This window comes from Sesamum indicum, linkage group LG3 (genome assembly GCF_000512975.1).
Source record: "Sesamum indicum cultivar Zhongzhi No. 13 linkage group LG3, S_indicum_v1.0, whole genome shotgun sequence".
NCBI classification, from domain to species: Eukaryota; Viridiplantae; Streptophyta; class Magnoliopsida; order Lamiales; family Pedaliaceae; genus Sesamum; species Sesamum indicum.
In genome coordinates this window covers 16,788,125-16,804,089 of record NC_026147.1, presented here as the reverse complement: position 1 = coordinate 16,804,089, position 15,965 = coordinate 16,788,125, and the positions used below count along the sequence as shown (strand labels likewise).

Below are 15,965 nucleotides of genomic sequence, written 5' to 3'. Positions count from 1 at the left end.
GAATCTATGTTGTTGCTTTACTAATTTCAACTTTTTAATCTATGTTTATCCTCACCCATTATAAAAACATAAAAAGTATTAGTGACAAAAATATTAATATTTCCAGTAACAATAAGTATTAAGTGTCAATAATTTTTATTTTTGTCACCATAATAACTTATATAGTTCTAATAGTGACAATATTTGAGTAATTCGTGACAAAAAGCTTAGCCTTAGTAGCAGGTGGCATATGGGCGCCAAAGGCTCAATTTGCCTTAGCATCCACGTGCTGCACCATTGGACTTTCCGTTCGAAAGTCAATAAAAGTACTAATTTGGCACATGAAGCCATTTATATGGTACCAATTGTGCTATTTAAAGAAAATATAGTATCAATCTCGTAACAGTTCTGGTACTAAAAATTAAATTCTTTCTTTGAAAATAAGATTTAACATTTTACAATTATAAGCTCTGCAAATATCTTATAGATTATGGGAATAAGGTCTGCCGCTTATTCATGGAGGAAATGATTGTATCGTCTGGCGTTTTGAGACAGGTAGACCTACAGCCCAAGCACTTTATAGATTATGGGAGCCGTCGGGATCCAAAGTAGGTTGGGCTTCTCTAGTCTCGGGCTCGCTGAAAATTCTGAGGCATACATTCATCCTTTGACTTGCGATTTTGGGGAAGCTATCCACGACTAATCGATCCTGGTTATCACACATCGGTGAATGTGTCCTCTGTGAAGAGAGCGCGGTAGAGATACGTAACCACCTTTTTTCGATGCCGTTATGCGCGGCAGTGTCTCACAGCTGTTAGAAGGGTTGTACTAGTCTCCTGGCCCAACCGAGACTGGCTAGGGGACATTGAATGGACAACGCGAAAATGGAGAGGGAAACACATTGTCAACATGGCGTACCAGACTCTCCTTGCGTCATGTGTATACCATATTTGGAGAGAACGGAACTTAAGACGATTTGAGGACTCTAGGCAGCCACCTCCTATACTTGCCACCGTCATAGTTGAAGATGTTAGACAACGGATTCTTAGCAAAAATTTACCTTATTCTGTTAGTTCATGTGGATTATATAGACTATGGCGTATCTCTTGGCCTGTCGAAGAAGAAACCAATCTTTGAACACTGTTGTATTGTACTTTTTGTACATTTTACTTAATGAAACTTACATTTACACAAAAAAAAATATCTTATAGAATAAATGAGTTTATAAGATGTTTTTAGTAAGTTTATTCCAAACAATTATTACTCTCTAATTAAGTTGTCTAGCTAAGAAAATAGAGGAAGAAGCGGTCTGAATTTTCTATTACAAAATATTCATCTCGTATTCCATTTAATATATACAAGTGAAAATCACATGAATAAAGAACTATTTCATCTAAATACTTTAGAAAAACATAATGTGTATATATATGTGATGCAATAATATAAGATGTAATTAATTAATACCATTTACAATAAAAGTTGGAATTGGGGCAACAAAATGTGGCATGAACAAAAGAGTGCAGATTAAAAAGGTATAACAAAATCAAAGTATTCAAGAATTTAACTTACAACTTACACTAAAAGAACATAGAAATGTATGAATTAAGGGAAATTAAGCATGAAAACAAATAACTAATTGAGGGAAGGCCGGCCTAGTTATGAACTTGCTCCAACAACCTTGAACCATATAGCATCCATGACTTATAATAATACCTCGTATACTCAAAAACCTCTAAACTTCCATCGGTACATGTCCTTGATGATGAACATGTTTTGTAGTTAATCACCAAGTGAAAACCAAATGCCGATGAGAAAACCCTCATTGTCAAGATTAGTAGTACGTGTGTAGTCGGAAATTAAGCACCCCTTGGCATATACTTAGCAAGAAATAGAGCGAAAAAAGACGTGTTTCATAATTTTAATGATTCGTTCTCAAAGTATTGATCGACCTGGGGAGCCAACAGACGATGCAGCGAACCTAGATTGGTTCCGTTTCCCGGGAGGCTTACCGCAGATGCATTGGCACTCATATCCACATATGTTGCCGAAGCATGAGAACAGGCCGCTTCCACCATCGCTGTGCCTACGGCCATGTTGGCCGCCAGATGACTTGTAGCTGCTCGTCGAGAAGCCATTATCGTACAATGGCGGTAGCTCCGTTCGCCACCTCTCCAGCTTTGACCTAAGCCCTTCAACACTCTCATCCAAGCTCCAACCGTCCAAGACAGAGCTTTGATTGTCATCTTGAAGATATCTCCTTTGAGCCAATGCGGCCGCCACCTCAGACGGTGAGGGCCCAACCTCGGAGTCGGACACAATTGAGTTACCTTTGAAGGGTGCCCCAATCACTGGCTTCCCTATTGGCAATGGCCCCTTTTGTGCACCATTAGGCTTCAAAATGGTTGGTATTACAGCCTTGTGTTTAGGTGAACCCGAATTCTGGACACCCTTAATTCCAACTGATTTCTCATCAACCACCTTAGCTTTTTCAGGAGAGCCAAGTTTTTTATCACCCCTGTTGTCTTTACCCTCATTTTCTGTGTCTTTATTCTTTAAATTACGCGTATCATTCTTGTAAAAGGTCGACGACCCTTTGCTCACGATCGAGTCACTCACCACTGAACTTGCCTTGCCCTTCTTGCCCTTTTGCTTCGGCTTCTCTCGGAGCTCTGCTCCACTGATCACTGAACTAGCCTTGCCTTTCTTTTTTCCCCCTTTAAATGGATCAACCGATTCTGAGACGGTGATAACGGAACTACCTTCTTTAGTTCCCATCTGTGTTGGCACCGCAACCATTGAACTCCTGGGGGAAAAGTCATTGAATATCACACGTTCGCTGCGTTCACTTCTTGACCTGCGCAGTATAGGCTTCAGAGCAGGAGCCTGCTGCTGCTCTTTGTTGTTCTTAGTGTCATTTTCCTGTACCTGCAGATGAACTGGTGGATGCTGCATCAGATCACGGTATCCGACAGCTGAACTGCTCAGTTGTCTGTACAACGGCATGCTCCTCAGAGATCCGTCGAGTAAGGCCACACCAATGTTCAGTATTCCCTGTGGACGCCCTGACGGACGACGTACCTGAATCATGGATCCGATTATCGAGTTTAGATGTGGAGAAAGTGATGGATTCAAATGTACATGACACATGGCAATCTTTGATTGATTGCTACAACGAATCGGAATCAAGCATCAGTTGCAACAAGAGTTATTTCATGCATGCTTTGATTGTATTCTCTTTCTGCGTCTCCCCCTCTTATCATGAAACACAAGAAAATGGATATAATTTGCTTGACAATAAATAAGGAATTAAGAATCCAATGTCCAAGGAGTAATTGATCCGTTTGAAATGTCTGAAAAAAATGCAACAGACGATTCTTCGGAAAAAAATGCAACAGACGATTCTTCTGAAAAAAATGCGTGTGTCTGCATGCATGCTTGTGTATATATATATATAAGACATCAACAGTTTAATAAAATCAATTTCACAGAACAATATTCAAATTTAGCTAATTCATTTCACACAAAATCCCTCTTATTGATTTGTTGATATTGAAATAATACTTCCACAAACATTGATTAGATCTTAAATCTCCTCAGATTTTGCATGAAACCAAGAATCGAAGACCATGATGACAACGAATTTTCACACTTGCACGAAACCAGAAAACAATAAACAAATCAAACAAAAAAAATAAGAAAAAAATCATGCATGCATGCATGCAGATCCCTCTTTTCAAATTCATTCAATAAACATAACCTGAAGTGCAACGAAGCGCATGCCCATGTAATGCGAGTTGTTCTGATGGGTCCGCACAGGCGGGGGAATAAGGTTGCCGACGAGCACACGAACCGTGCCAACAAGAACATCGCGTAACCAATGCGCCGAATAGATCTCAATCATGACTGCGGAGCTATCTTCTCTGAGAAACTCCTCTTCCACCCTGAAAACAAACTTATCATTCCATGTAGGGTTATTGTTCCCCTCCTTGTCGACACACGACGAAAGCTTCCGGTTCGGATGCACCCACGCCTTGGCGTACGTTCGCATTTTCCTGGCAACGGGCTCCAAATCCTGCCCCGAAATTATGTTTATTTCGAGAAGCTGGAAAGGTTTCATTGCAGGCGCCATGATGGGCGATGGAACGGGACGTAAACGTCGCTACTCGATTCTTGAAGATGACGAAGAAGGTGGTGATGGGAGCAGAGTTGTTCCGCCCGCCGTCCGGACACAGGACGACGAGGGAATGGTAGGTTTGGGGGAGATGGAGGCGAGTGGGGCGGGGAGGGAGAGAGGATAATGGGGTGTCTAGAGCAGATGCATGATCAAAATCAGGGGATGGAAAAGGAGGAGAAGTTGACTGATGTTTGTGAATGGTTGGGAAAGGGATGGATATTGGCATTCGTGGACTTGTTTTAGCTGTTTCTCTTGGCACAAAATAGTCCCTCTAGAAAAGGAGAAATGTGGTGGTCTTATATTTTTTGCAACTATATAAATATATATGATTATTAATCTTTCATAATTATTCTATTTTTAGTTGCTTTATTTTTTTTTAAATGTAATTCACTAGTATGAGAAAATGGAAAAATTCTAAATCGAAATCACATTTGATTTAATTAAACCAATCACAGAGCAAATATGATATACTTATAATGTGAATGGTCACTATTCTTGAACCATACATCAATTATATGGTAAGTATACTGCTCCCATCAATTAATTAATAACTCTCATGAAACATTTCCTTGTATTGTGTTTCATAGACAAACAAATGTAAATATTTTCTCCAATATTGTTTACTGTATAATTTGAGTTGCAATAATCCTGCACTATAAAATATTTCGAGAAAAAATGTATTTTTCGTCGTGTAATATTTTACCATGGCACTTTTAATTCACTTCAATTTTATTTTTTTAATTGAGTGCATTATTCTTTTTTAAAAAGGTAGTATATTTATTTTAATTTATGCCAAAAAATGTCAATTTTATCGCGCTAGAAAAAAATGACTATTGGCTATAATTTTAATAGCTTATGCACTAAAAATCATTGCAAATAATTTTTGTTGACTATGGTTAAATATAATTATTGTAAAAATATAAATTTTCCACCAATAAAAAATTTAATATTTGCTATGGCTTTTAGCCATGATAAATGTTATAACTACCCTTACAGATACCACGCCCAACGACATATATGTAACATTGAAAACAATATACGTACTAAAAAATAAACATCTTTAAATTAATTAAACATCAATACAATTCAACATTACATTTTTTTGAGAAAAATGGGACAAATAGTTGCATTTAACCAAAACTTGAAAAAATACAATAAAATAAAAAGAAAATGACTATTTCTTTCTTTTTAAATAAAAATTCCGTTAAAGTTCAACGATTTAAACGATTTATTATTAGAAGAATTAAAAATACCAAAGGAATAACAGTTTGAGAATCAAAATAATAATTTAAATTCTATTTGTTTTTATTGAGGAGAAAACCATAACCTTTTATAAATAACGAAGGTCCGCATCGACCAAACCAAAACAAGAAGAGACTATAGAAACACATTAGAGTTGCGAGAAACATGAGCAAAAGAGTACACTATGGTTGGTTTTATTTTTGACAATTTTCGAGATAAGATAAATTACACCTAATGTTTGCCTCTTTGTTTTCACACCTTGTTTGTGTGTTTTTTTATTTTTGAACTTTCTAAATATATAATAGATATATACACACTTATATATATAAATATTTGACAATGAACAATAAATTTTGTCTAAAAAAAATACAACATTAAATATACAATATTTATATATAAAAGAGACAGTAATTTGATAATAAATAGTGACTTTTGCCTTTAAAATCCCAACAATAAATATACACTATTTATTTTAAAATATTTTAAATTACCTTCAAAATTATCCAAAAATACACTTTATCTTCTATATACACTTATTTATTTATATTTTTTTTTTCTATTTTCAAAACACAAAACAAAATAGTCCGCCAACAAAACCAAACAATGGTAGGTTAAGCCGGAATTAATTGAAAACTTGATGGATAAGAGAAAGCCGGTGTCACGTTTGTGGACAAAAGGGTTCATTGAATCTGGACCAAATGCTTTCATTGAATAAATCGAACCTTTTATCACGTAACAAATACGTATAATTATCACTTGCAAGAGCTCAGTGATCACTGATCATTTCTGTCAACTAAAGATTCGTCCATGGCGAAGCAAGAACCCACCTCCGCCGCATCCCGCCCCCTGAAAATCGTAGCTGGAGCAGACGCCTTTGGCAGCAGCCTCAAAGACGTGCTCGTCGCTCAGCTCCGCTCCCTCAACATCGAAGTCGAGGACCTCGGCACTTCGAAGTACTACTCTGTCGGCGAAGAAGTCGGCCGCCGCGTCAGCCAAGCAGCGAAGAGCAACTCCTCCGTTGAAACCCGGGGCCTGCTGGCCTGTGGAACCGGCGTCGGAGTCGCCATCTTCGCCAACAAGTTCCCCGGGGTCTACGCCGCCACGTGTCTCACCACTGGTGAGGCCCGTAACACTCGATCCATCAACAATTGCAATGTCCTCGCTGTTTCCGGCATGTCTACGACACCGGAAGCCGCGACGGAGATCCTGACCACCTTCCTCAACACCCCTTTCAAATCCCCCTGCCCCGCCTCCGGCTCGAACCCATGGCCCGAGGATCTCCAGGATTTTTTTGAAAAATCTGTTGAGGAGATGTCCAAAATCGGAAATGAAAATGGTCCTGTAGCTGATCCGCCGTGTTTTATCTGTTCCCTGGCGAAAGCTCGCGAGGATAAGGAATTCACCCCCGTCGATGTAATGCCTGGCGGGTCAATGAAGATATTGAGGGAGACGCCCACATCGGCCATCGTGAGGTTTAAGGCCGGCAGCGTGGAGCCGGCGCATCATCATACTTTCGGCCACGATTTGGTAGTCACCAAGGGGAGAAAATGTGTGTGGAATTTGACTAAGAAGGAGAAGTATGATTTAGGAGTTGGGGATTATTTGTTCACTCCAGCAGGGGATGTGCATCGAGTCAAGTACTTTGAGGACACTGAGTTCTTTATCAAGTGGGATGGGCATTGGGACTTGTTCTTGGATGAAGATGTTGCTGCTGCCAATGCTGCTATAGATAAAGAGAAGAATGATACTAAGTAAAAGTTGATAAGGCTGTTGAAGTTTGATGAATGCTGCTTGTTCTGGTATGCTTCATGCTTTATCAAACATTTTAGTATGAAAGATAGTGATTTTGTGGTGTTGGTTTGGCTGTTGTCTGTTGTGCATCTTTGTGCTGATCATGTAAATGACTGTATCTCCCTAGATATGGTCGAGTGTCTCGTTATTGCTTCTAATGTCAGTTTTTGCTGTTCTGCAATAACTTGATTTCTAGGAAATGAGCTTACTGTAAAGTTGAGATCTGCTTATTGGGGTGTATTTGTAGTTACAAATACGTTATTAAGAAATGTAATTTGTGATTTTGTATAGGACATCAAGTGTTTATATAATTAAACCTGATATTAAGAACACGAATGTAATTTATCCTATTAAATAATTATCGTTATGGTATTTTGTTTGTGATACTTAGACATGTAATTTACCCTATATGGGGCATATTTTATGAGGCCTGATAAGTTGCTTCTCTATCATCATCGGTTATCGCCGTTAACTTGCTGCGGTAGACGGGTGACAACCATTAATAAAGGGCTAGAGCATGATAGGATATAATTCTTCAAATCTTTTATTATAAATATAACATTTACATATCATAATCGTTTAAGACTATAAATTACCTTTTAATGTATAAAAAAACATAAAATTATGGGATAATTGCACGGTTCTCCCTTGAAGTTTAGTGTAATTATACATAAACTTCTTGTGATTTAAAAAATTACATTTAGTGCCCATGAAATTTACTTTTATTTAAGCAAGAAAATTTATTAAAAATTCATATTTACCCCCAACTAACTTATTATTAATTTATTACGGGTCAAATAAATTTTTTTATAATCAAATTACCCACATCTTAATGCATGTTAGAAAGTGTCTGACTGTTGTGAAGGTATTTTAAGCACAAAAGCTCAATAATAATAAATTGATTAGAGGTACATATCAATTTTATTTAATTCTTTTTATTAATATCAACAAATTCAATAAATTTTTCATAATACAAGAACTTATTTATTAAACAAAAATAAAAATCATAAATATTAAATATAATTTTTCAAACAACATCAAATCTACGTATAATTACACCAAACGTATTATAATTATCCCGAAAGTTATATGTGATTTGCATCAAAAGGATACCATTTTATAGTAAAAGGTAATTAGTAATTTTTCCCATTACAGTTACAGTGGCAGTGGTGCCCAAAAAAGTGAAGAGATTCATGTCAAAAGTCCAATTTCAGAGCTTACTCAAGAAAAGGGTGAGTTACCATAAATACAAATAACTTGTTTACTGGCAGCATATTAGGAAAAAGAATCCTCGAGAGAACCCATTTCATTAGTGACAAAAAAATAAAAAATGGATTGCAACAAACGAAAATATTGCCATGATACCTTCCACCAGACCTAATAAAATTTGCTTCTTAAATTTTGTAAATGACCAAAAAAGAAGAAAAGGTGATAAATATGATAGTGAATGTGATATTCCAAAATTAGTTTTCCCAAGACATTCTATTCTCCTTCAGCTTCAAAGAGGCAGCAACTCATTCTGATGAGATTTGCCCGTTTCTCGATCCTTGTTGGTTGCCTGAGTACGGCCTTTCCTGTCGAGGAGCTTGCCTGTAGAAACCGTTCCCCCTCGGTCTGTTGTAATCACGGTCGAGCCCGTCTTGATTGCTCACCCTGCCAAAGCCACGACTACCGAAGCGTCCTCTTGTCCCTTCCATCTGGTAGCTTACCCTGCCTCTACCTCTTGCTCCTGTTCAGAACAAGTTAGCCATGAAAGAATTAACCAATACCCAGCTAAGTCCAATCCAAGTACTTGGCTATATAACTTAATAACAGATTAACTGTAAAGGAGGAATGCCATCCACTATAATGTCTTGCTACTGGAGATTTCTTAGATGCAACACAAATTCTCAAATTTTAGCTGGCCTTGGGTGGTCTCAACACTGTGATAATGCATGTCAACTGTCAGCTGCTTTGTATCTGGACTGTTTTACAAAAGACAAACTTATACTTGAGAAATTCTTTCAGGGTTAATCTCTGGGAAGAATCGAAAAAGAAAAAAAAAGAGGAACAAACCAAAAATTATTCGGAACAGCGCTTACAAAACCATTAGTATACAGACAAATTTTGTCCTTTTAATATCAGTTATTTCACCCTTCAGCATATATATTTTGGCTAAGGAATACCAACCAGATCTGACACATTTCAATGCCTTGAAAAGGAATGCTTATGCACCAAACATCAATGGCAAAGATTTCAAGTCGCAGGTAAAATTTGGATTAGAGCAGAGTTACATACTTCCCCCTCGAATGGTGTTATTTCTGTTCGGTCTCCTCCCTTCAATATAAAGTTGGTGTCCGCCAATCTGAACCATGGATGCCTATAAGGAAACAACATAGCATAAGGGCTAAATGGTAGTGAAACTCAGTGTAAGAAATTCATCAGAATTCTTGAGTACTCGGCGATAAATTTGTGCAACAGAATAATTATCCATCTGTGATGGGTGACTCAAACTTAGAGAGTAACCCTATTTATTGAGGTTCTAGAGAACTGTGAACTAACTGCAAAAGGACCACCTCTCCCAAACAAAGATAAGAGGCCAAACCAATTTGCTACTACCAGATTGGAAGTTCAATATGAGAAAAAGGAAGCAGCCAACTGTTCAATAATGGTGAATGGTGTCCTTTCCTATTCAATTAAGATGTCTGCAGATAAATAATTTCTTTTCGGCAATAGTAGTTTGTATTTCGCAGAATGTGACAGGGAAAGAATCATGCTTGCTATCATATAGGTGTAAAGAAATTCAATCGAAAACCTAAATTCTCAACCCACTTAAAATCGTTGTACCAAGTCCAAATGGAGCATGCAGTAGTCTGCACATTTTATGGTTTGTTTTTAAAATTTGTAAAAAATACATATACATACATGTATATATATTAGAAAGACAAATTTTCGTCTACAAATGGTCAAACCTTAATTGCATTCTGCACCCCAGAGACATCTTCAAATTCAACAAACGCATAGCATACATCTATATCCTGCAGAAATTTAACATGTCAAATTTCAGAATTTAACTGAAAAAGAAGCGAAAGGCGATCGGGCAGGTCAGAGACCAAACCTTCCTGGTTCTAATGGCCACGCCATCAGGCTTTAGTTTACCAAACTTCTTGAATTCCTCCCCTATTTCAGAAGCTGCCATTGTGGTTGGAACATTTCTTACATACACTGACTTGACCTCAACTGCAGAAGATGGATTAATATAAATACAGAATTAGGTTGTGAACTAATATTTTGCTGTAGGAAAAAATCACTTAAGACCTCCAGTACAGGCTAATGCATCAGAAATAGAAAAGATGACAGTAAAATAGCAAATAATCACCTTCGTCTTCCAAAGCAGATGTTTCTTCTAGCGTTTCAATCACAGACCTCTCAACTGTGTTTGATGGAGCAACTGATGGCTGACCAGGGGTTTCAGGTATATGCTGCCACTCTGAAGGAGCGGCAGGCTTGTCAGAGGAGGATTGCGAGGGCACTGCTGAAGCAGATTGTCCTTTAGCGACCTGTAACTTCCAATAATTATCAATGATATTAAGAGTTTACACCCGTCTGAGCAAATCCATGCATGAAAGTGCAGTGTACATTGGAAGAAGTGTAAGAATTAGATGTGATTACATACTATGGAAGCATAAGTGTGTTTTTGTGGCTCCGATACAGGCTCTTCAATAGGAGAAGACAAATGGTCAGGTAAAGAGTTCATAGTTCCCTGAAGAGAACCATTTGAATGCACAAACTTATCATCCAGTATGTTTTCTGTTTCAGGGACCTGCGCCATCTGTTCCTCATGATAGTTATAGTTATTGACTGGACCATCATCTTCAATCTTTGCAGGAGTTGGAAACTCCCTAGGCTGGACATCTGCACCCAACATATAGTTGGATACTGCAAAAGTAGTCATATATATACATAAAACCTAGATCAGCAATTCTCTTTGTATTTTCTCCAGTAATCACATTCTGAATTATATGTAAGTGGAAAGGTAAATTGGGGTTAGCATTGACATAACATAAATATTCAATTCAAAAGATCAATAATAAAAATAAATCAATGTATATTTCAGATTTACTTATGCACAAAACAGAATCAAACGATAAATAAATAATATATTTGGATACTGCGAATAAGTATGATTTACTGTAAACCTAGAAACAATATAGATAGAGACAAGAAAGAATTTAGTGAATACAAAAAATGTAGTATAAGATTATATCTGCATGCATAAACTCTACCGCTGTGAGTTTTCTCTTGAATTCCAAAGAAAAAGAACAATCAAAATAAGAAAGAAAAAAACATCACACTGGAATCCAGGTTTTGGCTTTTTTATTTTATCAGAAGCTTCTTCTGGGCAATTGATCCCTTCCTTAAATTCAAAATTCCTACAAACAAAAACCATGTTCTTTGCAATCAGATTACTATTGCATGCATACCCATGGCCTTAGGGTGCTTTCAGAGGGGAAATGTGTACTGTTTGGTCGTTATCGGTTGTGAGAGTATATTTGTCTTAGAATGGAATCTGGATAGAGATTTAGATATTATTGCAAAAAAAATATGACCACTCAAAACAGTTAAACTGAAACTCACCAAATTCAGGCACCAAAATTTTGTTTTACCCAGACATATACATTGATATTATACATATGTATCTCCATGTATACATGATATGTATATTTTCTCCACATAGGAGCCTGTATATGTGCGTATATGCATATAAATGAATTTAGATGTACAGGAACCAATAAAATAGAAGTAGCGGCGAAACCCAAGGTCTCATTCTACCACTTTCAATACAGTGAATTTGACCTTTAGAAGTCATACTCTGTTCAGGAAGCAACTAACTGCTTCTTGCTTCTTGAGGTCCTAATTTAATTTTCAAACTATAAATCTAAAGTTAATTTAGTAAAAAAAAATATATGTTGTTCATCCCAACTACCTAAGAAAGTACTTGAGCATCATACCACCTGTCCTGCTCTCATCTTCAACCATTCCCAATAAGACTGAATCAAATTTCAATTAGTTTCCTCTTCACTTCATGCTAAACAATAATGTCAATAAGTTATTAATTCAAGTGAAAAAAATTAAATTGTTTTCCAAAAGAATCAGAGAGAATGAATCAACCTTGTTCTCGGACTGTAGCCGAAGAATGGAGCTTGGTATCAATATTGCTCTGAGATAAATAGGCAATTGGATGCTGCAGAATTTGTTCTTCATCAACATAATGGAAAATATCATTAAGAACGAAGTACCCTTTCTCCTGAGGTGCAAGGAAGAAGGTCTCAATGAACTTCTTCCTCCCATTGAAATCCTTTGCATGCACAGAACCAGAGACCATCACGAGAACTCCACCATTCCAAGATTCTAAAGAATGTGCGGTCTTAATCTCTATCCCCGTATAATTAAGTGACATGACAAGTTGGTGGATTTGCTGCAAGATTTAGAGAAGAACTTAACATGGATCCCATCGCTATCTAGTGCCAGAGAACAAGTTACATAAAAATCGCTTTAAATTATGCACTAAAAGAGGGAACAAGTATGTCATGTGCCCCAGCTGGAAAAAAGAAAATGTTCAATACTTCAATTACTATTTACTAATTTTCAAATTGTAATTGGATAAAGGAAAACAAAGTATTAGCGCATATCAGCATATGCAAACTAAAATAACCTTCTGGGATAATTTACCAAGATAAGAACCATACAGGATCTTGTCAGCTTCATATACAGAATGTCAAGGACAGTAGACAAGTTTATTTTCAGCCAAAACACTCTAACCACTTATTTATGATGTGTGGATTACAAAATAAAACAAGTCTTAAAATGTTTAAGACATGACACAGATCATTCAGTTGCGCGGCTGCCCAATATGCATAGATGCATATATGATATATGCACATAACAAGAGTTATAAAGACAATGGCATGAATACAAAGATGAAAATGCTTATGCCAGTGATCATCTCAAGTATCCACTACTGTGATTTGTGGACTATGGTGTAATATGGAAAAAGAACTGGTTTGTGACTCTTTGTAAAAGAAAGTTTCAAGAAGAGTCGAGCCATTTTTTCAATTAATTTTAGGAATTTTTAGTTCTGGTTAATTTTTTACAGAACCTAAGATCTTTAAAATATGAATAAAGGCGTCTGAAACATATCTCAGAGACTCAGACGCCATTAGCTATGTTGGAGCCATGTTGGTTTCTTTCTTTCTTTAATTTCTACGCACATCCAATGCCATTTCGAGCTTGCATAACTGCTGCGTCATGCCTGACGCCTGTTCAGAAATGCATGAGGTGCCTTTTTGAAGTGTCAGTGCACTAATGCCACTTGTGATGACAGATGAGAACCACGATCAATACGAACATTGATTAGAAGAGAATATGAGAGTCAGGTTACATATATCATAACATTTGGGTCAGGATCAATGCTTCATAACAATTTAGGGTTAGTATGGAGTATGTATTAATCATTTGAAAATATAAATAAGCTATTCCAATATAATCTATGAACGGCCAGGAACAGAGTAACACCATGGCAAAACAGACTTAAAAAGAATCACATAATGTGCAATATATAGACAGCTTCAATACATTAATTGCGATACTATTCCAAGTAAGCTCTTCTTCAATTACTTTTGCAATACCAGTGATCAGCTAGATATCTTTCTACTTTAGTATACACTCCACATCCATCAGTACTAATTCTTGCTTCAATTTTGCGAATCATTCATGCACATAATATCAAGTTCATAAAGATACCAGCATAGCAGTCGCAGTTTCTCTCGTGTTTCCATCAATCCGAAGCATGGTGCTGGCATCACTGTAAAATTGGTGAATAAAATCCGGCTGGTTCTGTAGCATCTGATAATATTGCCCGACAAAGTATGTCCCAACCTAAAAGAAATAAAGGAATTATGGACAACAATCATTATGCAGAAATTGATGTCATTGTCCTTCATAATCTCAGGTTAGCATCTTCTGTTTCTGTAAGGGATTGGAAAGTGGATAAATACTTAAACAGAATACTAAACAAATGAAAACATTCCACTGGAGGGCAGCATTCCCCTCTTCTATATATTGTGCTTACTTGTGTGTGCAAGAACACATTGTCAACAAAGAGAGATCAAAGGACAAACTACCATATGAACCAATAGATAAAGCCATTGATGATATAAATGCATGAGGTATTTTAAGCAAATCAATAACTGAAATCCGGCTTTTTACTCGGTCGTAGTTAGTAGAAACGAAAAAAAGATCCCACAATAGAGCCACCTAAGGTGAAATCAAATTTTCATATCTACAACAGCTTTAAATGCATTTTCTCTGTGGTACAGAGCCAAATCACATTTATCAGTAAAATCCATCACCCCATTCGTAAATACCATGATAGCATGCCCACAAGATTCTACTCATTAGCAGAATTTCCCTATTAACTGCCTGAGCAAAACCCAGAACTTGAGCTATACAACGTATTAGACTGTATATTCATCAAGCTTATAGCGCATGCTCAGACAAAAACCCAAAACTACAGGGTATCCATGGATATCATACGTATCTACTGGAGAATGGCGAACAAGTACATAAAAGCTAGACACGGAAATGGGTTCTTGCACAGTTATACACTACTTAAAATAGTTGCAAATGCTTTGGCTGTAAACAACACATATCCACCCAAACCACCACATAGTATGCAAGAACCCACACAACTACATAACACATACGAACACGAAATCTACGGGTATAGAGAGAGAAAAAAGATATACCTGGGCAGCAGTCACGGGCAGAGGAAAAGCCGTCGCCATCGAGAGAAAACCCAGATTCAAAATAGGAACCCCAGATCTAGAAACCCCAGTTACCAAGATCTATAAAACAATTAAAAAATAAATAAAAAGAATCAATCCCAACCCAGATTCAGTTCCACCATTTCACATTATCCCTTCATTCAAGAACCCCCTCCCCCCACTCTACAGTCACTATAACCCCTCGTAACACTGATAAATCTCAGAAAAGCAGCGGGGATGAGACTTTACGGCGTACTCCGTTCACGCTATTTTTCCTACTGTAGGGGATGGATAGAGTGTGTGCATATCTCTATACACACACACACACACACACTTATATAGACTGTGTATTACAACATAAAGACCACTGGTTTTGAGCTGCCTTTTGTATTTGTGTGCGGAAGTGTTGTGCTACACAGAGTACACAAACAAAGAGAAGGAACGCGTACAATTTTTTTGGATTATTTATGAAAATCTCCCCTTTTCTTTCTTTTTTTATCTTTTTGCCCCTTTTTCTTTTGCCCTTTTCCCCTTTTGTTCTTTTCTTTTTTTGGTTTTTATCTATTTGTTATGGTAAGGGTATGTTTGGATTTAGATTTCAAAGTTGGGAATATTGATGTTACTCATGAGCAGCATTCACTAACTTATAATATATTGAATGTGTAATAGAATCAAGAATGAAATTAAGGATATTTTTAGAATCAATTACGAAAGCAACCATCTAAAAATATCCTGTCATATTTTTTTTCATTTCGAGTTTCATTAAAATCCTATTTGTATTCAAGGGATTTTAAAATTTCTTTTTGAAAAAGAACATAAATAAATAATTATTTTTAATTCAAATTTCATTAGCAAGAATGTCAGGTTTAAGTGATAGAATTGATGTCTCATAATTAAATGGTTGTGATAAATGCAATTTAACTCTCTGTTTTATGTAAAATGAGTACAAAAAAACTCCGTAAAAAGAAAATTAA

The 15,965-nt window shown here is 36.7% G+C and overlaps 3 protein-coding genes across 4 annotated transcripts; 1 reads left to right on the top strand and 2 right to left on the bottom strand.

The window, feature by feature from the left end:
• Positions 1,498-4,375, bottom strand: LOC105158612. The gene is made up of 2 exons (XM_011075421.2): positions 3,737-4,375; positions 1,498-3,057 (listed from the first exon to the last, which is right to left on the bottom strand). The coding sequence occupies exons 1-2, from the start codon at positions 4,106-4,108 to the stop codon at positions 1,912-1,914; spliced, it is 1,518 nt and encodes a 505-aa protein (XP_011073723.1). The 5' UTR covers positions 4,109-4,375; the 3' UTR covers positions 1,498-1,911.
• Positions 6,023-7,545, top strand: LOC105158611 (DNA damage-repair/toleration protein DRT102). The gene has a single exon (XM_011075420.2). It carries the CDS (start codon positions 6,203-6,205, stop codon positions 7,148-7,150), a length of 948 nt encoding a protein of 315 aa, XP_011073722.1. The 5' UTR covers positions 6,023-6,202; the 3' UTR covers positions 7,151-7,545.
• Positions 8,530-15,434, bottom strand: LOC105158609 (putative G3BP-like protein). Of its 2 annotated transcripts, none has more exons than XM_011075418.2 (9): positions 14,974-15,434; positions 13,970-14,104; positions 12,338-12,644; positions 10,842-11,104; positions 10,545-10,731; positions 10,284-10,405; positions 10,138-10,203; positions 9,464-9,545; positions 8,530-8,915 (listed from the first exon to the last, which is right to left on the bottom strand). In XM_011075418.2, exons 1-9 carry the CDS (start codon positions 15,010-15,012, stop codon positions 8,701-8,703), a joined length of 1,416 nt encoding a protein of 471 aa, XP_011073720.1. In that variant the 5' UTR covers positions 15,013-15,434; the 3' UTR covers positions 8,530-8,700. The 2 variants fall into 2 exon arrangements, with proteins under 2 accessions (XP_011073720.1, XP_011073721.1); XM_011075419.2 differs by having other exon boundaries at positions 10,545-10,725; positions 14,974-15,432.

Coding starts and splice junctions, on each gene's coding strand:
- LOC105158612 (XM_011075421.2), bottom strand. CDS start 4,108: ATGGCGCCTGCAATGAAACCTTTCCAGCTTCTCGAAATAAACATAATT. Junction 3,058..3,736: donor TGCGCTTCGTTGCACTTCAG/GTTATGTTTATT, acceptor TCCATGATTCAG/GTACGTCGTCCGTCAGGGCG.
- LOC105158611 (XM_011075420.2), top strand. CDS start 6,203: ATGGCGAAGCAAGAACCCACCTCCGCCGCATCCCGCCCCCTGAAAATC.
- LOC105158609 (XM_011075418.2), bottom strand. CDS start 15,012: ATGGCGACGGCTTTTCCTCTGCCCGTGACTGCTGCCCAG. Junction 14,105..14,973: donor TGCCCGTGACTGCTGCCCAG/GTATATCTTTTT, acceptor TATTTCTTTTAG/GTTGGGACATACTTTGTCGG. Junction 10,406..10,544: donor ATCTGCTTTGGAAGACGAAG/GTGATTATTTGC, acceptor CATCTTCTGCAG/TTGAGGTCAAGTCAGTGTAT.